At 40.6% G+C, this 24462-nt stretch overlaps 2 protein-coding genes across 2 annotated transcripts; one reads left to right on the top strand and one right to left on the bottom strand.

The window, feature by feature from the left end:
- The first annotated feature begins 410 nt into the window (after positions 1–410).
- On the top strand, positions 411–16560 carry LOC129766902 (uncharacterized). Its single transcript, XM_055767500.1, has 7 exons — positions 411–721; positions 782–919; positions 4674–5057; positions 5116–6153; positions 6200–6248; positions 12106–12370; positions 12496–16560. The coding sequence occupies exons 1-7, from the start codon at positions 615–617 to the stop codon at positions 15243–15245; spliced, it is 4731 nt and encodes a 1576-aa protein (XP_055623475.1). The 5' UTR covers positions 411–614; the 3' UTR covers positions 15246–16560.
- Positions 16354–23673, bottom strand: LOC129766901 (uncharacterized). The gene is made up of 3 exons (XM_055767499.1): positions 23201–23673; positions 17322–17998; positions 16354–17225 (listed from the first exon to the last, which is right to left on the bottom strand). Exons 1-3 carry the CDS (start codon positions 23671–23673, stop codon positions 16354–16356), a joined length of 2022 nt encoding a protein of 673 aa, XP_055623474.1.
- Positions 23674–24462: the final 789 nt, after the last annotated feature.

The raw sequence follows: 24462 nt of genomic DNA, 5'->3' as shown, positions 1-24462 counted from the left end.
CCCATTGTCTACACAGTCTGAATTGGCGGCAGCTAAGCGACACGCAAAGTATTTACCAGTATCTTTACCCACACACTCTCGTCATGGGTTTCATAGGATGGCCCCAGTGGAAACACCCAATTGGCGGCACGGGACCCTCACTCTCTTCTACACCCATTCTTAGTCCGGTCCCATCTGCCGCCTCAGGTCGACTAATAGCGAGCGGTGTGCAGGCGTTCTGTTTTAATCTAAAATCTTCGAAAATATAATAGCCTCAACTTTAACGCATCTGGTGATTGTTGTGCGCGGCGCGAAATAGAAGCAACTTCGGCGGTGGCCCACAATGAGGTCTTTCGGGGGCGCTGTGAAAATATAAGCAAGGAAATTAGCATTAGTGGGAAAATGTATATAAAGAAGTTTGTGGGCACAGGTTCGGATCAGTATTGAGTAGAATTTTGTCCGGTTGAAAGGTGCATAAGGTGATTTCTGGTCGTAGAATTCGCGACAAAGTTCCTAGTTCTGGCCGGGATTCGTGTACACTCATTGAGACGTCACAACCAATCAATGGAAGGATTAAAGTGATTCCGATTTGTTTAGTTTAAGTGCGTGTGCGTAAGGAAGTTCATTTAAGGATAATGAAGCTCATATTGGCCGCTTGTGTAGTTCTAACGAGCATCTTGTCCGCTCATTCAGACCAATCGGATTTCAATCATATCAACTCTGATGGTTCATTCAGTTTTGGGTAATAGTGTATTCCGTTCGAATGAGGCAAACGATTTGAATGTTATTGTTTCTGTTGCAGTTTGAAAAACTCTGATGTTGGAGGCCACTATCACACTGCTAGTGGTAATCCAAAAACCATAGTGAGGGGAAGATATGGTAGTCGCCAGCCGGACACAGGTCGTGTCGAAGAAACTGTTTATACAGCCGGGCCGCGTGGGTAAGTTGCTCGGTTTTTGGCGATCAAACCGCGATAAGTGATAACGAACTATGCGTAAAATTCTAAACAAAAGTGAAAGGTTTGTTTTGAATTCTACTGATGAACTTGAAAGACCTAACAAAAGGTCATACAATCAGAATAGACCATAATGTTCGGGGGTGCAATGAAAAATCATAAATGGTAACCATTGTTATGACTAAGATTTTCCCAAAGAAAATTTATGTGGGAATTCAATGTCGTGTTTTGGCCATCTATATAAGACAGTTAGTACTCAACAGTGAATAAATTGCTACGAACATAGACATTCCGTAGCGAGGAAAAAGGAAAACCTTGACTTAGAACTTGTATCAGATTTAAAGAATTCAACATTTCATTTCATTAGTCATACGAAATAGCGAAATGAAGCGTGAAACATATATGAAATGATGCACCGCGCTGATTTTGTGAAAATATTTGTATATTGTGTGTGCCGACACTTGTATGAGGTAGGTGGTTTGTCCAGACGAAAATATGATCATGATTTATCCACTTTTTGAATGCTCTAGTTCAATGCAGCTGTATCAAAACAGGTATTCAAATGTATCAAAACATATGAATAAAATTGTCTTTTTCATGATATACAGTAGATTTATTGAATATTTTTACGGATTCACATGTTTTAAAGGTTTATAAAATCCATCTTTAATTGGTGTCAATGCGCCCCTAATTTGAGCTAACTTTCAATCAAATTTATTTTGTTTAGTTTCCTACGAGCGAAGCAGAAATGAAGTTTTTCTGTGTTAAGTGTTGTTCACCTCTAAAATGCTCAAGAAAAGGCAATATTCTGAAGGAAACCTAAATTATGAATGGATTAATATGATGACAGTAAACTCAAGCAATGAGAAATGCAACATCTACTTTTCATTCAAAACTGGTGATTTCTAAAACTGGACAAACCATGATCATTTTTCGGACAAACCATGACCCGAGGTGAAAAAACCATGTTAATAGAGGGTCCTGCATATTGAGCTCTTGACCGTTCACCTAGTAGCGGACACGCAACCAATTAGGCTACGACGAGCTCCTAGGAACAGAGATGAGATGTATGAATCTTAACTGCATTAATGGGACGTGAAAAGTATTGGGATGGCAACCACTGGTCGGTTTGCCCCGACTGTTGAGCTACGACACTGCCAAAGACTACTGTCATCAGTATCTTAATTTATAAACCATACGAGAAAATATAACACGTGTTTTTCCTTTACATTAAAAGTTTGTTCTCTGTTTTTCTTATTCGGTCTTCCTCTTGACCCATCCGAAACCTTATAAGTTTATGGACCCAGGATGGAAGAAGCGCAAAGTGATCGTTTCCATGTTGCCCTATTTGATAGAAGAAATGGATTCACTTCGACGTGGAATTTAACAGAGCTACCGGCAGGCAGAAAACCTGTTACCTGTAAGTGGGTGTTCCGCATCAAGCGAGGAGATGGGAATGTTCCGGATCGGTATAAGGCGAGGCTGGTTGCTAGTGGGTTCTGCCAAAAGCGAGGCTTCGATTATACTGAAACCTACTCGCCAGTGGTAAAGCTGGACACGTTACGCGCGGTAGTAGCCTTGGCAAATCGAGATAGTTTACTCGTTCATCAGATGGATGTACGGACAGCATTTTTGTACGGTAAACTTAATGAAGAGATTTACATGACACAGCCTGATGGATTTCTGTAGGGGAAGAATCTGGTTTGCCATTTGAATCGTTCCATGTATGGACTCAAACAAGCATCGCCTGCATGGAATCAAAGATTTCACCAGTTTGTCAAGAAGCTAGGGTTCAAATAGATTGAAAATGACCGCTATCTATACATCAAAGGAAATATAAGAGAAAGAATCATCACCTCAAACGGGTTCTTCGATACTGGATTATGGACTAATATACAAGGTGTAGATAGAAGCAAAATTGTTGGAGGCTTACTCAGTTGCAGACTGGGCAAACGACCTCATTGATCGCCGATCTGTAACGGGTTGTGTATACAAAGTTTAACGGGTTGTACAGTCAATTGGACTACACGGAAGCAGAGCACGGTTTTCATTGTCGCCTACCGAGGCAGAACTTGCAGCATTAGTTACAGTTGCATGTCATACACTCTGGATGAAACGCTTTCTTCTAGATATAGGGCTAGAATCTGATGACCATATTATAATTTTTGAAGATAATCAGTCAACGATCAGGATAATGGAAAATGAACGAGATCATGGACGCTTGAAACTCGTCGACACGTTGAGAAGACTGTGAAGTGTGCAGAATTGATCGAATCAAAAGATTGGCGACCGGTCAAGCGGGACAAGATCCAATCAACATACAGGATCGGCACGGTTTCGAACGCTTCCGAAATCGACGTTGATGAAGTCGACATACCGACAGACTTCGACTTGGCGATACAGTGTATTTGTGTAGTAGAGTAGATTCGTTGTGGTGGAACGATGCTGGACGAAACCATGCTGGAACTCCGATATAAGTGGATGCATCACATTGTACAAATTGTTATGGACTATAGTTTCGAAAACATTGCTAACGCAGCAGAGAAGCGATTACCCGATTCTACGGTAGCTCCGATTACCCGATTTGTGAATTGAGACTGTTATAGTTTGTTTTTCCTAAAGATGGGAAAAGTTCTCTTCCCCTCAATGAATGGTTGAACAGACAAGAAATAGAAAAAGCGAGTGAATGACCACAGTGCACAGAGAATTTCATACAATTTGTCGTAGAAACGTTCAGCTGTTGCTTCAACCGACCCTTCGTCCAAATTTGAAGCCAATCAATAGACGACAGTATATTTTTAGTGAGACAAATTTGCAGAGCCTAAAATTAAACACAGGTGGAAGAGACACAAAGTCAGAGATGTGGGCAGTACTGTAGAGGGCGTTCAGGTTTAAGACGTAGGGCTTGTTCTGATCATCAACTGCCAATAACGGGACCGGTGACTCAAGATTGGCAATGTCCGGATAACTGATGATGAACTCCAAATCGAAAAGTATGTCATTCGAATATGAAAGCGAATTCAATTGTGTGAATCCCAAAGTCAGCATCCATTCGATGAGAGTCAGTTCCTATTCCGTAGATGCCTTTGATGATAAATAACAATTAATCTCCTCGTCGAAGATCCATAACTTCCAGGGGGAAGTTATAGTCATCGAGTGCTAAGATTATATCGGTACGCGAAGATCCCCCCACGATCTTTTGTAGTACGTTGGTGTGAGACGTGCAGAGAGCCGGACTGGAGAGGGGATGCAAATAAATAGCTGCAATATATAGTGACCTGGGCAGCAGACTCATTCGCACAGCCTGTTGCTCAAGATGGACTCGTTTCTACAGCACACGAATAATAGCATTTTATCGCAATAAGTACACCACCTTCTCTAGAAAAGTTTCAGTCTCAGTGAGAAGTAGAGCGTTGTACACACAAGTGGAGAGCATCAATCGTAGTTTAGACGTAATCCCCATACGTTTTGGTAGTAGATGGCAAATACAGGATCAACTGGAGGTGAAAAACTATGGGGGACAGACATTCCGTTATTTTTCTGAAAGCTATTCAAATTTTGGAATTATGGATTGGTATTGTGTTTCCGTCATGTTCAAGATTTTTCATTTATGTACATAAATTGTTATAAATAATTGCTATATCTAGCAGTTCTTATTTTATTTGTTTGTTCCATATTTCAATAGAGACAGTATAAATTTTGCAGCAAAATTAATATCCCTATATTTCATACACTTCAGATTTCGCGCACGTGGACCTAAAATTCATCGAAAGCAAAGTCTATCCCAAGTGCCAAGGGGTCCCATCGGAACCCCCGATGATCCTCAGGCCGATCCTTATGATGATCCTAGTTATGATTTCCAATTCAAAACACGTAACTACCAGCGTCGAGAAGGAGCGGACAGCAACGGACGAGTCAATGGGCTGTACTCGTACGTGGATGACGTTGGTGAGAAGCATTCAGTACGCTACTCGGCTGGTGCAGGAACTGGCTTCGAGGTAGCAAATCCTGTACCCGATGCACCAAATACGATTGCGTACGAGAGTCCGCTGTATAAGACGCACAAACAAGTTCGCGGAAAGGTGGCGTTTGAAAGTGGCCCCAGTGGGTCCGGGCAGTATAAGTAGCGTATTTTCAAATCTTATAATTACAGGAACCACTGATCTTGAAATGTTTTGCAGATTATTATCGGTTGGTCCAGATCAGCGACGGTCGGAAGCTACCGGACCAGATGGTATAACTAGAGGTTCGTACTCCTATTTGGATGACAAGGGACTTCAACGAACTGTACAATACGTCGCTGGAGCTGGCATTGGATACAAAGTTGTTCAAAGTACAGTTGGAGCAGGAAGCCATTTGCTGGCACAACCCACCACTAACTTCGGTATTAATCATGTTGAGCAGAGCGAGATAGCTGACAACAACAATCCGAGTTACATCACGGGTCCTTCTGGCCCAGGAGTATTTCCTACTGCGAGCGAACATCCAGGAGGTGGATCAAGACCTACAGGAGCTGGATACGATGGTAGTCATCCCACCGGTCCGGGGTACGACAGCTCAAGACCCACTGGAAGTGGTTATGATGGTTCAAAACCAGAAAATGATGGTTATGACAGTGGGCGACCGACAGGATCATCCTATGATGATGATTTTGACAGAAAGCGACCAACAACTCCGTCAAGTAGGACTCCTTCAAGTACTGATCGACCCGATTCTGGTGAGAGTAAGGTACGTTTTCCCGATGAAGACAATGAATATGGAGGAAAGGCACCCGATGAAAGCATAATTGGTCTTATTCCTCCAAAATTTGAATTTGAGATTACAGAAGAATCCCCGCCGTCTGGGCCATTTGAAATTGGAATTTCCAGCGCTCCATCTGGTCCATCAGGATCGAGCGGTCCTTCAGGTCCTGGATTTCCGAGCTTTGACGAATCGGCTCCGGGCGCATATAACTCCAACGATTTCGCCAACTATCCCGAGGTGACTTACGATCGGAAGAAACTAGAAGAGGATAGAAAAAAGGATTGGCGTGAATTTGTAAAGGATTCAACCATAATCAAGAATGTCGGGGATTGGTACGTTGGACTTGCACCAGGTGCATCAGTGAGGGCACACATTCAGAATATTGATTTACTGCCATACGGAGGACGCGCCCCATCACCCAGCGAGGCACTGAGGAGGGATACTCAATCGAAAAAGAAAAGGAACGATGAAAAGGAGCGATAACGTACCACACAAACATTACAGTGCATGTTTCCCCTGTAGAGAGACACGCAATTATCCTGTGCAAATACCAAATATGAAAACTAGTACTGTAAATAAATTATTTGAATTATTTAACAGAGAGTAGATTGTTTCGATACAACGATGACACCTCGCTTCGGAATTGATTTATTCATAAAACAAAACATTGATGTTATATTGTATTACAGACAAACCGGTTTTTGTGCGAGAAATAGGGACCGCACAAAAAATCGCAAATTAGTTTTTTTCAAATTGTGTACCGAACACGATTTTTTAAAGCTACTGTTGAAGTTTTGTACGATTTTTAGTACAAAACTTCAACAGTAGCTTTAAAAAATCGTGTTCGGTACACAATTTGAAGAAAACATTTTTTTGTAGATAGGGACCGCATAAAAAAAATGTTCCCCCATAAAAATAACTCAAATCCACGCTGTCGAAACTTGTTGCTATTAGAAATCATGTCATGCGCAACTTAGAGCATTTGATGGAAGGATGGCAATGATTTGAGAAGTGGATAATTTAAACGCAAATATGCTTTTTTCGCACTGAAATGCATATAAACCTTCGAGAAAAAAATTCATAAACCGCTAAAAAGACGCACAAAAACCGCACAAGAAAAGAGAATTCGGATTTTTCGCGTCACGTAATTTGTGCACGACGCCTACTACATTGGAAAACAGCCATGAAGGAGAAATAATCGGAATAAGAGAATAGAAAAAATAATTTTACAGCATGACAATGCTCGACAACATGTTACAGGATCTGTCAAGATTTATCTAGGAAAAGTTAACAGGGAGAATCCACCTCCTCCGTCATTTATTCTCCAGACATTGCTTCCTTAAGCCGGGTTAAGACATTGTCAGTTACTCGGCTGCGAATAATCGTCAAATGATCCGAAGAATTGCGAACGCACTCATACCACGAAATCTGACATTCAATTTGCATGTATGGGGCTACTCGCAGCCAGCTACAAAGTGTTTTGCTTTTAAACGGGCAAGTAGCCTCATACATACAAATCAAATGTTAAATTTCGTTATATGGGTGCGTTCGTAATTCTTCGGATCGTTTGACGTTTACTCGCAACCGAGTAACTGACAACGTCTGACAACGTCTAAAACCTTTAGATTACTATTCCTTCCGGTCCATGGCCAGAAGAATAATTTTAATTGTTCCGATCTCAAAAAAAATAGAAAAAATGACTGGATAATTTCAAAACAACCAGAATTCTACCATTGCGGGATTCTTGCATTGACTGGTGTAAAAATTATGTACCATGTACCTTTCCAGTTATTCAGCCCCCATACAGCAATCAAAACTTAATTTTCACTTGTCTGGAAAGTCGAAAAAATCGAATTTTTGTCTTTTGCATTTTTGGGAAGCTTATTTGATATTCGATTCCGTTGGAAAGTTACAGCCAAAAGTATGAAGTCAGCTCAAGATATATAGTATTGCTGTACGAATTGTTTTTTCAACTGGTGGTATCGATATCTCAGGATCTACTCGACCGATTTGGCTGAAAATTTTTAACAGCATGTAAAAATGAATTATTTAAAGCGTTACATAGCCGTTTTTTGATATCTAATTTTATCGATTTTTTATGAGCTTCTGAATAGCGTTTTTTCACGAAAAATAACTCATTTTAAACAAAAATGGCCGCTATTGTGGCAATTTTTCGAATTTTAAAAAAGATTTATGTAACGCTTTAGGTACTGTCCTGAAGTTTCAAAATATTAATTGGAATTCGTTCTGAGACACCCCGTTGCTTCCGAACTGATACCACCAGTAGGGTACCGATTCTCAGACCGCATCTACACATCCATCTGTCAACAGCGTAATAATCATAAATCGTGCACTCAAAAAAATACATCTTCGAATATACCTCAAACACTAACCAAAATACCCGAACACTTCACTCTATCCCTAACATTCGAAAAAAATCACCAAAATTCATTATTTTTCGGCCTTCCAGACAGGGGTCCCCCTCAAAGAATATAAAGTAAAAAGCGTCTGCTGTTACGGAATTAGCCGACTTCGTTTAAAGCTTACATCCAGTGCCGAAAATATTCACGTTCACGACATTCAAATTCGGCGAATTTCTGTCTTCCTTGTATTGATAACCTACTGCTCAAGCGAGAGTCGATAAATATGAAACAACACTATCAATGAACCCCAGTGGAATGAACATCAACATCAGCTTGCCATGAAGTTCATTTTTCATTTGCGACTTCCTTTTCGTCATGGTATTCGTTAGGTCGAAAATGAAGATCATTGCGTGTTAGTGAAAATCAAAGCATAAAATTCAGCGTCACCAATTGAGAGTGAAATCGAAAAATGGTAAAGGATGGCAATTCATCACACAAAATTCATGTTTTTGACGACTTCGGCAATGGAATGCCGAATGGAATAACTCTGGCTACGTTTTATGAATCTACTCACGATTGCCCGGAAATGGCATACACCACCATTTATATGTGCAATGGGTGACAAGTTTTCAATAAAAAAAAACTCACTGCAAGCGATGAAGATCAACTTAACGTTCGTGATAATCTCGTGAAGATCTCGACGTTTCATGCAATTTTAAGACATTTGGCATCAATAATTTTTTTTCGAAAACCCCGATTTCTTTTACTCTCCCCTTGGGTGATTTTTCGATTTTCGAAAAAAAAAACTCAAAATGTGACCGTGTTGCGCCACTCTCGCTTAAGTCCGATTGAGCTGAAATTTTACATAGGGTGTTTTTTCGAGGTGGTAAACATTTGGTTTGGGATAACTTTTTGAAATTTTAAAGTCGATTTTCCCATACATTCCTAATAGACATGATTGTAGCAGCAAGATTTAAGATGTTTCTTAGAAACAGATAAATAAACACGGAAAGATTCTTCTTTCTCGAATTGTGATGGTGAACAGCTGCTCGTTCTTCAAGGTGTGATTCTTTGAATATTCGGGAATAGAATAAATCTGGTATTGGTTCCTACAATTGATGTGTCATTGAAGCATGTCCTTGATGGGATGACAACTAGCTAGATCTGGCAAAATCTTAACTGGACCATTATGGGACTTAATTAAGGGTAAAATCAGTTTGTTGGGGTACTTCCTTTTATATATTTCCGAATTCATACAATTCTTATCCGTCACATGTTGGTTATCTTGGCAAAGGAACAGTTCTCTATTGGTGTCAATGAGCCTCTCATTTGAGCTAACTTCAAATCAACCACCAGATGATTATTTTGTACGTATTCAGACCTTTTCTGGATTATAATACTTATAAATATTATAAACATCATGCTTGCACACCATTTGTATCAGATTTATATATAGAAATCATGTAGTTAATGCATCTCGATGACCTCAATTCTGATCATGGTTTTTCCAATGCACTAAAGTGGGTTTGTGCACATGGTTAATATGGCAGCCGCGTGGCGCACTGCAGTTTGTTTGTTTTGTTTTGTTGTCCTTCGCGCGAAGCAGAAATAAAGTTTCTCTGTGTTGAGTGCTATTCACCTTTAAAACACCCAAGAAAAGGCAATATTCTGGAGAAAACCTCAATTATGAATGGATCAATACGATGAAAGTAAACTCAGAACAATGAGAAATGGAACATCTACTTGAGAATTCGAACATCTTCGTTCAAAAATAGTGATTTTTCAAACCGGACAAACCGTCCGGTTTTTTCGTCTCGATAAAAATCGTTAGAAAATATAAGAATTTGAATATTTTGAACGCCTTATGGTAATATTAGCAACTAGAGATATGGGGCTTTTCAACAATCCCAAACTCAACTTGATTACATGTGATTTTCATGAAGAAAAATCGATTTTCATTTACTAGTTGCGTGAACACACCCAAAATCGGACAAACTAACATCATTTACCCTTCCATTTCTAGAAACCTGCAACAGAATCGCATCGAATTCTTGTCGAAGCTTACAGTGAACATTATCTTGAAAAATCACAGTGCTTTAAGTGGTTCAAAATATGAAAATGATTATTTTGACGAGAGATACAAAGAGCGTGAAAGACTTCCGAAAAAAAATCGAGGACAATGAACTGCAACCAGAATTAGACGAATCTGACACTCGAACGCAACAACAACTCGCGGCACAATTGAATGTAATTCAAGAAGCCACAAGGTCATGGGAAGGATCCAGAAGATTTGAAAATATGTCAAATAAAGTCATTTCTACATTGGATTGAGACTAGTGATAAATAGTGGATTTATTTCGAGAATCATAAGTCCACGGGAATCATCATCATCGGTTGCACTGCCAAATCGTCATGGACGGATATAATAAATGCCCCCTTACATACTGCAAAGCTGGGACATATTTGCATCGATGAGATACGCACTTGCTGAAAAGTGCTTTAATTCTTACGAAAATGTGGAAAATTGTAATGGATGGATTGCCTCTAAAGGGATTTTTTTTGGTGTAGCATCCACCCGAGAAAGGAAATATATATCACTATCGATGGAAAATACTTCGAATAATATAGAGTTTTTTTTATTCTGATGCAAAAAGTGTTTCTTTAATCATAAAAAAATCCGGCTTCATACTTGTACTTTTGGTATATCAGGTGTCCGAGTTGAAATTGTACAGTTTTTTTCGACGGAAAAACACATAATTTTCTGGATAAAATATTTTTTTTCGAAGTAATCTCAGTTTGATTCTTTCGACGTTTGATTTTGACATTTCGCCCATCTATCAAGTATTTCTTTCCAATGAAATTTTGTTGGACTCGAAATCGCGTCTTCATTCTTGATTATTCACCGTATTCATCTGATTTGGCACCCTTTGGATTTTCCCCTCTATCAAAAATAAAGAAAAAAAATTAAAGGACATGTTTGACGGCATTCGTTCGACAAACGAACGACAAACGTTGAATTTCTTAAAATAAGTTAGACCACTAATTTGAATCTCTATTAAATCGATGTAAAAAGAGTACTGAAGCCGTGGGTAACTAGTGCAAATAGAATCAACATATATTAAAACAACTTGTTTAAAGATTCATTTTCACATATATACCTGAAGCTTAATCGACATACTGTGTATAGCGCTGTTGATACATAGTTCGAATGATGTATATAATACCTAAGCATAGAGTGAGAGCTGAAATTGCTTTGCTATAATTTGGATAATAACCGTTGTTGAAAACATTGTCCATTTTCACTTTCATATATTTGGATTCCCAAACGAGCTTTGCAGACATGTTCACATGGTTTTTTTTTGCAGCACACAGTTTTTCTTGAACTTTTTATTTAACTTAGGGTTAGATTGGATATTTGAACAGATATTTTAATTCCTCCCTTATCCCGGAAGCCTTGAGGCAATCTCACTAGATTGATTGTTTTTTGGTTGCATCTAAAACTGCTGCCGGCCATTATCAATGATATATTACAATGGATTCCGATCGATACTGATACATCTCCAACGCATCGATCAAAACGATCGTGCTGCATGTTGAATGATGTAATTTATAATTTCCATTTATGATGATTGCCGAAACACAGTTATTAAGAGGCGATCGATTGATTCTACTGCGATCGTGTTCCATAGATTTGCTTTAATTTGCATTTGTCCTAAAGGCTAAAGAATAGTCTCCTCCTCTGTTTAATCTCGATGCATGCAATTTGCCATTATGACAGATTAGCGCAGAACTAGTATGCATAGGATTTGTTAAGTTATATCAGATGAGTGTTTCATCTGTACTTTATTTATCAGATATTATTAGCGGTTCTACGATTAGTAGGGATATTTATCACTGGGTAATAGACTGGTGCGTTTGATTATAAAAGCATTTGTTCCTTGCATTTGTAACTGCATTTAGTTCCGATACGTTGCGCCAAAACCAATTGTGAGTGAGAAGTGACACATTTTAATCATAGTATAATCTGGGTTGACAGATTTGGATAAGAGCTAAGCGTCTATCCAGGTAAAAAAAATGATGGTGTACTTGTGCCAGTTTTTCGTGCTAGTTCTGATTGGGGCCGTTTCCGGCTTAGAAGTTGCACCTGCATCCTATCATCCACAAACTTACATCCGACCTTATGGATACAATGCATATCGTGATCTAAGCTATCCATCTCACAGCGGATATGCCGACAGTTCAAGGAAACGTCAATCTTCACAACTATTGCCTGATCAAAATGTGAGATATGGGTCGGGAGTACCAGAATTAAGACCACAAGCATTCACAGGTATGGATAATTTTTTATATCTGAGACAGGTGATGGCTACAGGTGTTGCGAGATTAGTGGGGTCGATAAGCATTTTATCTGTCGATCTCTAAAATTATGCGAATAACATTATCGTATATTTACAGTACCTATTGGCATCGCCCAACGCAGTCTACCTTCTGGTTCAAGCTTGCCACCAAACTTCTCACGAAACGATCGTGATTATCGGAATGGGATAATTTTCAATACTTACCCGTATCCCAGACAAACCATCGGCAGTGCTGTTCCGCTATATGTAGCTACCAGTGGTGGCCGTATAGTTCCGAACAGGATTGAAGAGAATTATCCAACATCACCACTATATAGAACCAATAATCCATCTAGGTCTGAATATCCACCCAATATTCAGAACACAGAATCTCAACCACGTGATTCGCAAAGATTTTTGAACAACAATGATGACTCGTATAATTTGGGAAGGGATAGTGTTAGTGGAAACCCTTCTTCCAACTCGGGCCAACCGCAGAATCCAACATCCGGCAACAGACTAACCACACCGAATGGATTGGATGGTAGAGATGGCGACGTACCAAATTCATCTGGCTCACTTAGATCACCAAACAACAACGGTGCTCAAACAAGACCTTATAGTAATAGTAACAGCTTAAATCAGCAAATTCCAAATTTTGAACAACCAGATTATAATTCTCGTGGGAATGCAGCAAGACCAAATTCGTTCCGGGATTATGGTGATATCCAAAATTATCCGTTTGGTGCCCCGAATACCGGACAAATACCACTGAATGTTAGACTTTACGCACCGAATGATTTTGGGCAACGAAGGTTGGGCGATACTTCCAGACTCAATGTTAAAAGCACAAATCCAAGTTATGATCAATCGAATCGATTCCCGCAACAGCCACAGTCCGATAATCGAAACTATCAGTACTCACAGGATGGCTTAGGACAACAAAGATCGAATAATCCTTCGAGATCTCTCGACGAAGGTCGTCATCAGCAGTTGCCATTTGGTACACAACCCAATCAGGGAAAATCCAATGCCACACCAAATAATTCAATTCAACGAGGAACACCAACTTCATTTGGATCTGGTCGAGCAGATTTCAATAATCTTCAAAGTGGAGTTCCAATTTATGACCAATCAAATCGATTCCCGCAACAAACAAAGCCAGATAACCGAAATTTTCAACAAACACAAGATGTCTCAGCACAACAAAAAACGAATAGTCCTCCGTATGCTGGTTTCGTAGAGCCTATTAGGTATGGATCATCAGACGAAAATCAACCACGCCAGTTGCCATTTGGTACAGGACATCCCAATCAGGGAAAAACCAATGCCACACCGAATGATTCAATTCAACGAGGAACACCAACTTCATTCGGATCTAGTCGATCAGATTTGAACAATCCTCAAAGTGGAGTTCCAAGTTATGACCAGTCAAATGGATTTCTGCAACAAACAAACCCTGCTAACCGGAATTACGGCTTAGGGCAACCAATAACGAATAATCCTTTGAGATCTGCTCAGGTAGAGCCTGGTACGTATGGGTCTACAGGCGAGGGTCGCCCACAGCAGCTGCCATTTGGTACAGGAAATTCTAATCAGGGAGAATCTAATTTCACACCGAATGATTCTATTCAACGAAGAAAACCAACTTCATTCGGATATAGTCCAGCAGATTCTAACAGTCCTCAAAGTGGAACATCTTCTCGTGATTTAGCTCAACTCTCAAATGTTCCAGGATATCAACGATTGAATAACCCACTCAATTTGCGAGCTAATGGTTTAAATGATAATCAGAATACAAATTTCAATCAGGATCGTGCTCGTCCCTTTCCGTTTCATTCACTAAATTCCGGTAATCCAAGTAGTAATTCCGCAACAGGAGAGGCGCAGGGCACCAGAAATCAATTCGCATCTGGCTCCGAAGATTCGAATAATTTTAGAATTGGAAATTTAAACCCTAAAAATGTTGGTTCTCCAACCGATGGGCCTGTCAATTCAACAAGTGTTCAAAACACTAATTCAAATAGGTTCGGATCACCCACGTCATCAAATCAAAATCCACATCGACATGAACTTAAAGCGTTACCGAGTGGTTTAACACAACGAAATACAATTACCGGGACTTCCAAGTCAACAGATGCTGATTCAAACGCTTACCAAGGAAGGATAGATCAAGCTCAAAATCAAGTTCCTAATAGTCAAAAATCCAGCAGCGAACCAAGATCTACAGACAAATATTCAATACCCGCAGTTGGTGAGAATCAACTGAGTTCGAATTCGGGAACTGGTCAAATAACGAATCCGCTAAACATTCCTGCTCAAAATCAGGTAATTTCCGATCACACGAATAAAAATTCCAACGATAATCCATCAAATAATGCGAATAAACAAAACCAATTTCCGTATAGTAACCAATCGCCCCAGCATGCTTTTACGAACAAGTCAGTTTCCGATCCACTCGGTACTGGAAGTAAATTACCTGGATTTAGCAATAGTGGACAAAGTGTCAATAGCCGACATGGAGAGACAGACCGTGGCTACGGTGTCGGTAATGTTTACGGAAATGCCTCGCGATTCACCAATTCAAATGCGGGTATTAATCGAGTCGGGTACAGAAACCAAGCCGGTAGACAAGCGGTAATTTCTTCCGGAGAAACAGCCAAAGCTTCGAGTGGTCTACCTGCAGGAACAGCACAAGGTTCATCTGTTTCGCCGTATTTGTCTGCACAGAGGACTGATGGATCAACGAATTCCTATGTCAACGAAAAACTGAAAGGTGGATACACTAACAACCAAGAGCAACTAGCAACATCTCTCCGCGCAGAACTAAATACGCCCTCAGGAAATCATCAGACAAAAGGGATTTAGTTTTTTTAACTGCAGTGTATTCATAAATACTTTGAACTTTATAAATATTGAACAAAAATGATATTCTGTAATATGAAAACATATATTTTTAGTTTAATTTCTAGTATATATATATTTAATTGATTATATGATTGTTTTACATAATGTTTTTTCAGAATTATAAAACGTCATAAAATTATATAGTATTTCCTATGTGATACTAAAATTAAATTATTAGGGACGGTACAGTTCATTTGTGTTGTAAATTCTATCGATTTTTCCTCAGTAAATTATTTGTGCTAGGTTTCATGCTTATGTTCTTAGAAGAATATAAGACTGCGGTTACATTAAATCCGAGTTCATAAGAATACTGGATTGTACGACAACTGACGAAGAAAGAGACTATTTTGTTGGCTCGATTCATGCGTTTTGCTATGGACGAGTTCGAAGGAAGGGAGGGTAAGCAATGTAAGCACACCAATATAATTATGTGTAGTTGCTTACTCCTGACGATTGCGTATGATTGGTAAGTCCACATTTTCGTACAAAGTAGTATCTGATGTAACAGCAGCCTAATTGAGATTATAAAACAAAAAAAAGAAATTGTTTTTTTTCTAATATGTATCACCTTCCCCTGCAATTATATCTTCTACGCGTCGAGATGATTACTTAGGCTTCGTGTACAAATTACGTAACACGAGAAGGAGAGGGGGAAAGAGAGGATCGATGTTGCGTTACTTAACGTGACATAGATGTGAGTGAAGGTAGCCGTGATCGTTACGTATCAAAATTCCATAACCTAGCGAACTATGGATATCCCGTCAAAGCAGAATATTGAATTTTGAGTCGCTGTTGCAACAGGGGGTCCGTCGTAACATTCCCCCGCCCGTAAACCTTGGTCTTCTGGAACTCCGGATGTCTTTGAACCAGGTTTACCATTGTCCACGACGTCCAAAACGGCAAGTTTTACTGCTGGTCGTCGAAGAACTCCCGTTGCAGTGCGTACGAGCGCCTGACGTACTCTCCCGTCCTTGCCGAGAAACACCTGCTCGATGCGTCCTCTTGACCACTGGCTCCTCGTGGATCCACTGACCACCAACACTAAGTCGCCAACGGCCAGATCCCTTCTTCACTTTTTCACTTCTTCAAACCATTTACACCTGCGGGTGATTACAGGCAAGTACTCCTTGAGCCAACGCCGCCAAAATCCTTCAGTGATGAATTGCGGTAGCTTCCAGCTACTCCTCAATACAGTGCGACTGTCCACGGGAGCCGTAGGGTGAATTTTCACTCCAGTAGAACCGCCCAGCAAAAAGTGGTTAGGAGTCCAAGCCTCCTGATCAGCTGTCTCCAGTGGCACGAAGGTGAGCGGTCTACTATTGATCATAGCCTCAGCTTCTAGGATGACTGTCTCCAAGGTTTCATCATCGGGTTTGCGGGTCGCATCCAGTACAGCCCCTGTTGCCACCTTGACTGACCGCACTAATCTCTCCCAAACACCCCCATATGGGGGCAGCAGGAGGGATGAATATCCAGCTTGTTTCGGCGCTCGTGAATGTTGATGCGAGGGCGTCATTTCGTTTTTCAATTTCTTCCTTGAGCTCCTTGCTGGCTCCCTGAAAACATGTCCCGTTGTCCGAGTAGAATTCTCGTGGGGGACCCGGCGAGCTACAAAACGACGAACGTCCATGATACAGGATACCGTACTGAGAGAATGCACCACTTCCATGTGCACTGCTCTAACTGCCAGGCATGTGAACAGTGCAATCCACCGTTCCGCGAGACTTCGACCAACTATTACGAAAACCGGTCCGAAGTAATCGAGCCCAACGAATGAAAAAGGACGGACGAAGGATGTAAGACGCACCGCTGGTAGAGAAGCCATTGGTGGAGGATTCGGAGCAGCTTTGAAGATACGACACGGAACACAATTCTTTGCAATCTTCTCCACTATCGATCTAAGCTTCGGAATCTCAAATCGTTGACGGATCTCGTTCACGACTGTTTCCCGATTTGCATGGTTAAAGCGACGATATCAGTCAATTATCAGAAATGTTAGAAATGTTATAGCTTCTCTTGGTATGTAAGGAGCCATACCGATTCTGCCGAGCATCCTCAAGATCCCACGATCGTCCATGAATGGCCATGTCTTGTAAATAGAACTGGATCTGGACACTGTACAGTGTCGTTTCTCTGGAGGTCCCTGTGGCTTAGCGAGAATTGACAGTTCTTCCGCGAATACCTCCTTTTGAGCGACCTTCCACAGTAGTTCTTCAGCTCGCTTCAGTTCGTCCTGAGTGAGAACTCCCAGTTGCAGACTCTCGTGTCTTTTCCTTCGACGACAGTTATCCACGTAGCGGAACACGAATGCTACCGTTCGTTGAATCCTAGTACACGAATTGAACCGGGATACATCGATTGGGATATCCAACCGCGGTGTGTGGTGGCACAAAATGATGGCATCTGAGCGGAGCTCTTCTGTAGTCGGAGCAACTGAACGCTGTATTGGCCATGAGCCTTCTTCTTCGTACAGAAAATTCGGTCCTCGAAACCAAGGATTCTCTGTCGAAAGCCGTGGTCCACTATTCCACTTTGTTGCTTGATCGGCGATGTTAAGCTTCGTGGGGATCCATCTCCACTCTATTTGATCTGTGCTTGATAAGATTTCACCGACGCGGACGGCAATAAACTTATTGTACCGGCGATGCTCAGAACAAATCCACGAGAGGACGGTAAGCAAGGTAAAGCAAGCAGCACATGAGAACGCCCCTTCGCTGGCATCACAAAAAATATGAATATGTAGGTTGTTTACGTTTTCAGGAAGAGCCGACCGAAAATAACATCGTGGAATACGAAGTAAGTCCAGTTTCGGAAAAAGGTTCGTCCAAGTACGCCAGCGTTCATATAGATCGTTGGGAATGGCATCGTGCCATCCGATTCCTCTGGCCCAAATGTCCTGAATCAGGATTTTCCCATGAACGAGAAAAAATGCGATAAGTCCCAGGAGATCAAATAATGTTGTGCAATCTAATATGAGTAGGCCTTGCTATGTATAATAATAGAGAATCAGAATATACTGGACTATCGAACGAACAACACATGTTTAATCAGTGGTCAGCAAATAGAATCCGAATACCGAGGTACCACATCTGGCGACGAGGATTAATCGGACTTGATTGAAAAGTTGGTAAGTCATAAGAAATCGAAAAGATTATCTGATACGATCAGGATCCACTGCGTTAAGCAGGACACTCCGCTGCTAAAAGCAGGGAAAGGCGTAAAAGCCTGAGTTAAAAAAAAAAAAAAAAAAGATCCACTGCATCATGCAGGACACTCCGTTGCTAGTAGCAAGGAAAAACGAAAAACAAAATCTGTTGCCAAGAGCATGGAAAACCAATGAGTGAAAAAAAAAAAAAAAAAAAAAAGAAGGCTTGCCTAGATCGAAAAAAAAAAAAAAAAAAAAAAAATGTTTTAAATTCAACAGCTTTCATTAGTTACCTTGACAACCACCACTGTTGTGCATTATTTTTTTTTTCAGAGCGGAAATTATCGGAAATGGAAAATTGGAATATAAATCCTTTCAAATTCAATCATCTTCCCGAAACATTAACCCGGAAAGAATGGATAAGGTGGAAAAGGAATTTTGAAGTCATTGTAGCTGCAAGTGAAGAGAGAAACGCATCCAGGCTGAAGAACATATTGCTAGCAAAGGGAGGTTTAGAGTTACAGGATCTATTCTATTCTATTGATGGAGCGGATGTCGAGGAAGACAAGGAACGAGGAATCGACCCTTACAAAATAGCAATTGAAAAACTCGATCAACACTTTTTGCCGAAGCAACACGATTCATTTGAACGGAATGAATTTTGTAAATTAATACCCGCAACTACTCAGGATGGATCTTGCGAAACGTTGTCAAAATTCTTGATGCGATGTTCGGAACAGGCGAAACGATGTGATTTTGGGAACACGAGTGTAGAGAGTCGGGAATTAAGGATTATTGATAAGGTAATATACTATGCACCAACGGAACTGAGAGAAAAGTTGTTACATGAAGAAAAAGTGACGCTTTCACAACTCACACGAATGGTGAACTCGTTCGAATCGATTAAACAACAAGCGAAAACAATTGCGGGACCTGGATTTGAAAACGCGCCATTAACTACAACTGATAACGTTGAACGAATCAACAAACTCAACAATTCAATAAAACATAACCGTATTACCTGCTATCGTTGTGGACTGCTTAATCACCATGCAACAGACCGTGAATGTCCGGCCCGTGGAAGGAAATGTGAAAAGTGTCACAAGATAGGTCATTATGCAAAAGTATGTCGATCAGTACAAAATTTCAAACGGCGATACGAAGGACCATCGGCGCATCGTCCAGAGAAGCGAACCAGATATGGAAATGTCCGTGCTATCGTGGAAGAAGAAAAACCTCATCTAAATGAATCAGAAAGTTTCATTTTTAACATCGGTGATGGCGACGAATTTTTATGGACTAAGATTGGAGGAGTGTTGATCCAGGTGTTAATTGATTCAGGTAGTTCAAAGAATATTATCGACGATGCAACCTGGAAATATATGAAGAAACAAGGATTAAGAAGCTGGATTCCACAACAAGTTCCTAATACAATTCTTCGGGGATATGGTCGAGAAGCAAAGCCGTTGAAGATAGTGAATGTGTTTGAAGCAACCATTACAGTAGAATCAGGAAGCAGTAAATTTGAAACAATCGCAATGTTCTATGTTGTGGAAGGCGGTTTGCAGTCACTACTTGGAAAAGAAACTGCAAAGTGCTTAGGAGTGCTGAAAATTGGATTTACGAATCCTGAACAATCAATCAACGCGGTAGTTCCTATAGCGAATCGACCATTTCCTAAGATGAAAAATGTTCGAGTAAGGATTCCTGTTAATCAAGACATCACTCCAATAGTTCAAAGAGCTCGTCGTCCTCCTATTGCGTTACTCAGTCGGATCGAAGAGAAATTAAATGAACTGTTGATACGCGACATCATCGAACCTGTATCGGGTCCATCGCCTTGGGTATCACCATTGGTAACCATTGTGAAAGATAACGGCGATCTTCGGCTTTGTGTGGATATGCGAAGACCAAATCAAGCAATTCAGAGAGAATACCATGTGATGCCTACGTTTGAAGATTTTCTGCCTCAATTCAAATCAGCAAGATTCTTTAGTCGATTAGACATCAAAGATGCCTTTCACCAAGTAAGAACTCTTAAAGAGTAATAATAATAATAGTAGTAAAATAGTCAAACATTTCGGGAATATCTACTATATGAATTGTGCATTTTTATATATACTTAGTATGTTCATAAAATTGTATTTTACTTCAATTTCTCAGATAGAACTGGAAGAATCATCACGATATATAACAACCTTCATTTGTCATAAAGGATTATTCAGATATAAACGCCTAATGTTTGGCATTTCCTGTGCTCCAGAAATGTTCCAGAAAATTTTGGAACATATTCTATCGGAATGTGATAATGTTGTAAATTATATAGATGACATAATCGTCTCGGGAGACACTGATGCAGAACATGATGCAGCGTTGAAGAAAGTGCTCCATGTTCTGGAAAGCAGGAACATATTGCTAAACAAGGACAAATGTATTTTCAAAGTCAAACAAATCGAGTTTCTGGGTCATCTGATTTCATCGGAAGGAATTAAGCCAACTAAAAGTAAAATTGAAGCACTGCAAAAGTTTCGCGAACCAAGAAACTCTGAAGAAGTTAGAAGCTTCTTGGGTCTAGTAACATACGTGGGAAAATTTATTCCTGATTTAGCTACAATAACGGAACCTCTAAGGCAGCTTATATGCAAAAATAATAGGTTTACATGGGAAAGAAAACATCAAAGCAGCTTTGACCTTTTGAAAAGCATGATTGCTAATGTAAAAACGCTTTCATTTTTCAATAATTCTTTGAGAACTCGAGTTATAGCTGATGCTTCTCCAGTGGCTCTAGGTGCAGTGCTTGTTCAGTTTGAAGGAAGAACGGATGCTAATCCACAGATTGTAAGCTATGCAAGCAAAAGTCTAACCATAACCGAGAAACGATATTGCCAAACGGAAAAGGAGGCGCTTGCACTGGTATGGGCAGTCGAAAAATTTTCAGTTTATCTCATCGGTAGAGAATTTGAATTAGAGACCGACCATAAGCCGTTGGAAACCATATTTTCGCCTTCATCCACGCCTTGTGCTCGAATTGAACGATGGGTGTTGAGGCTTCAATCCTTCAAATACACTGTGAAATATAGGAAAGGTTCTGATAATATTGCTGACTCGCTCTCTAGACTGGTGATAGCAGAGGATCCTGTTGAATTCGAGAAGGACAATCATTTTTTAGTTCTAGCGGTACAGGAATCAGTAGCGGTGGACGTAGGAGAGATTGAGAACGCTACAAGAACAGACCTCGAACTCAAAGCTGTTCGAGATTCACTCGTATCAGGAAACTGGAGCAACGTTTTAGTGAAGTCGTATGAACCGTTCCGGAATGAATTGGGTTTAATTGAAGACACAATTGTAAGAGGGAATAAACTTGTTGTACCTCGGGAACTTCGTCAACGCATGCTGCAGCTCGCTCATGAAGGCCATCCTGGGGAATCAATCATGAAAAGACGATTAAGAGATCGCGCCTGGTGGCCAGGCATGGATCGCGAGGCAAAGGATTATGTTTCATGCTGTGAAGGTTGCCAGTTAGTCGGAATGCCAAATAAACCGCTCCCGATGAGCAGACGAGAATTGCCAACAAAACCCTGGATAGACGTTGCAATCGATTTCATGGGTCCTTTGCCATCCGGAGAGTACTTGCTGGTAATAGTCGACTATTTCAGTAGATACAAAGAAGTAGAAGTTATGTCAAGAATAAATTCTCGTGATACTGTTGAAAAGTTAGCCAAAATATTCACGAGACTAGGATATCCAAGGACAATAACGCTTGACAATGCCAGACAATTCATTGGAAAAGAGTTTGGAGAATTTTGCAAATTAAACGGGATTGTACTAAATCATACCGCGCCATATTGGCCTCAAGAAAATGGGTTGGTAGAGAGACAAAACAGGTCACTCTTGAAGCGGCTACAGATCAGTTACGCATTGAAACGAGATTGGAAGAAAGACTTGAATGATTATTTACTAATGTACTATACAACTCCTCATTCAACAACCGGTAAAACTCCAACTGAAATGTGTTTCGGTCGTACGATCAGATCCAAGTTGCCTTCAATCGAGGATATTGAAACTACACCTCCATCATCAGAGTATCGAGATTTGGACAAAATCAATAAAGAAAAAGGGAAAATAAGGGAGGACAGAAGGCGTCATGCTCAGGTTTCAGACATCCAGAAGGGAGATACTGTGTTAATGGAAAATCGTTTACCATCCAACAAATTAGCCACAACGTTCAATACAGCTAAATACACTGTGCTGGATCGCGCTGGTCCGAGAGCTACAATACAGGATCAAGATACAGGAAAAACATTTCAAAGAAATGTCGCACATTTGAAAAAATTTATCCCTCCATTTACAGAAGCAGCAACTACATCAATTACCACTGCAGGTTCAGAAGAGGACACAGCACCATCGACATCCAGCAATGGTTCAATAATGCCATATGTATTGACACCTGCAGTTGAAACAATGCAAGCAGAAGATCAAGCTGAGAGAATCATTTCATCAGATGAAGAAACTTTCCAGGGATTTGATAATGTAGAGTTAAGTGATCATTATAAAACAAGAAGACTACCTGCGAGATTTAACAATTTTATTGTATAAATGATTTGATTAGGTTGACTGAAATATGATTCAAAAACATTATATAAAAAAAAGGAGATGTGCAATCTAATATGAGTAGGCCTTGCTATGTATAATAATAGAGAATCAGAATATACTGGACTATCGAACGAACAACACATGTTTAATCAGTGGTCAGCAAATAGAATCCGAATACCGAGGTACCACAAATGTCATCACCACTTTAACAACTTCGCGTTTCGTTGAAACATGGTCCACCTCCAAAATCCGCTTGAGATCGTCTCTCATAACGAAGGAGTAGGTGAAAACGTCGTCTCCTGGTAGCCATTTCATTCCAAGTACCGATTCAACAATCCCAGCTCTTTCCAACGACAGGTTCTTGCTTTCTGCGTCTGCAACTTCGCCGATACCACGTAGGACCTCTACCTTATTGGACAAGAAGTGTCGCATCTTGAAACCTCCTCTCGAATGCACTGTTTTGACCTCGTTCACTACCTCTATTGCTTCTTGGACGGTACGGAAACTATCGAGATAATCGTCCACATAGTGCTTGTGGATTATGGCTTCGGCAGCACGGGGGAATTTATTGGACAGTTCTTTGGCGTTTTGGTTCTTCACGTATTGGGCAGACGCTGGAGAACAAGTCGACCCAAACGTTGCCACGTCCATGATGTAGATTTGCGGATAATCAGAGGGCTTGGCACGAAACACGAATCGCTGAGATAAGTAGTCTGGATACCTGATTTTTAATTGGTGGAACATTTCCATCAGGTCTCCAGAGACTGCCACTGGAAATTGTCGGAACTGGCATAAAACTTTTGGAAGCGGCGCTAAGAGATCGGGTCCTTTCAGAAGTTGGGAGTTGAATGAAACATGACCCACTTTAGCGGCTGCATCCCAAATCAACCGGATCTTGTTTGGTTTCCTTGGACTGGTTACAACTCTTATTAGTAAATATCAGACCCGATTTCTAGGTGTAGATGTCAGTTCCGTTAGAGAGGCTTTATGCGCATAACCTTTGTGCTCGTAGTCAGCTATCTGTTGGCGAACTTGTTCAGCTAATGGAGGATCCGCCTTTAGTTTTCGTTCTAGTTCCTCTAGACGACGGACGGCCATCGGATAACTGTCCGGGAAATTTGGTTCGTCTATTTTCCACAACAACCCAGTCTCAAATTTAGATCCTTCTTCCGTGCGGTGTGTTGACTCCTGTAGGATTCGGATCGCCCGTTTATCCTCCTCAGACTCGATTTTGTTGAACGGCGCACTGACACCGGAATTCACCATGACGAAATAATCACGCATCTGCTCGTTCATCTCCTGATCATGATCGGGCAATGTCGCTGTGTGGAAGTTAACGACTGTTTCTGTACCCTTTTTGGACGAAATGCTTCCGTATATACTCCAGCCCAGTCGACACTTGGCAGCGATGGGATCATTCTGGCTCCCTTCCTTAAGTTT

The sequence above is a fragment of the Toxorhynchites rutilus genome, chromosome 2, assembly GCF_029784135.1.
Source record: "Toxorhynchites rutilus septentrionalis strain SRP chromosome 2, ASM2978413v1, whole genome shotgun sequence".
NCBI classification, from domain to species: domain Eukaryota; kingdom Metazoa; phylum Arthropoda; class Insecta; order Diptera; family Culicidae; genus Toxorhynchites; species Toxorhynchites rutilus.
The sequence above is the reverse complement of the archived record's forward strand: the minus strand, read 5'-3'. Positions and strand labels throughout refer to the sequence as shown.

Excerpts from the sequence above, each read along its gene's own strand:
- LOC129766902 (XM_055767500.1), top strand. The coding sequence starts at position 615 with ATGAAGCTCATATTGGCCGCTTGTGTAGTTCTAACGAGCATCTTGTCC. Across the intron at positions 722-781 it reads GATGGTTCATTCAGTTTTGG|TTTGAAAAACTCTGATGTTG; the intron begins GTAATAGTGTAT and ends TTTCTGTTGCAG. Across the intron at positions 920-4,673 it reads TATACAGCCGGGCCGCGTGG|ATTTCGCGCACGTGGACCTA; the intron begins GTAAGTTGCTCG and ends CATACACTTCAG.
- LOC129766901 (XM_055767499.1), bottom strand. The coding sequence starts at position 23,673 with ATGGACGTGGCAACGTTTGGGTCGACTTGTTCTCCAGCGTCTGCCCAA. Across the intron at positions 17,999-23,200 it reads ATGACATTTGTGGTACCTCG|CGAAGGGGCGTTCTCATGTG; the intron begins GTATTCGGATTC and ends TTGTGATGCCAG. Across the intron at positions 17,226-17,321 it reads GAGGATGCTCGGCAGAATCG|TCGTGAACGAGATCCGTCAA; the intron begins GTATGGCTCCTT and ends ATCGGGAAACAG.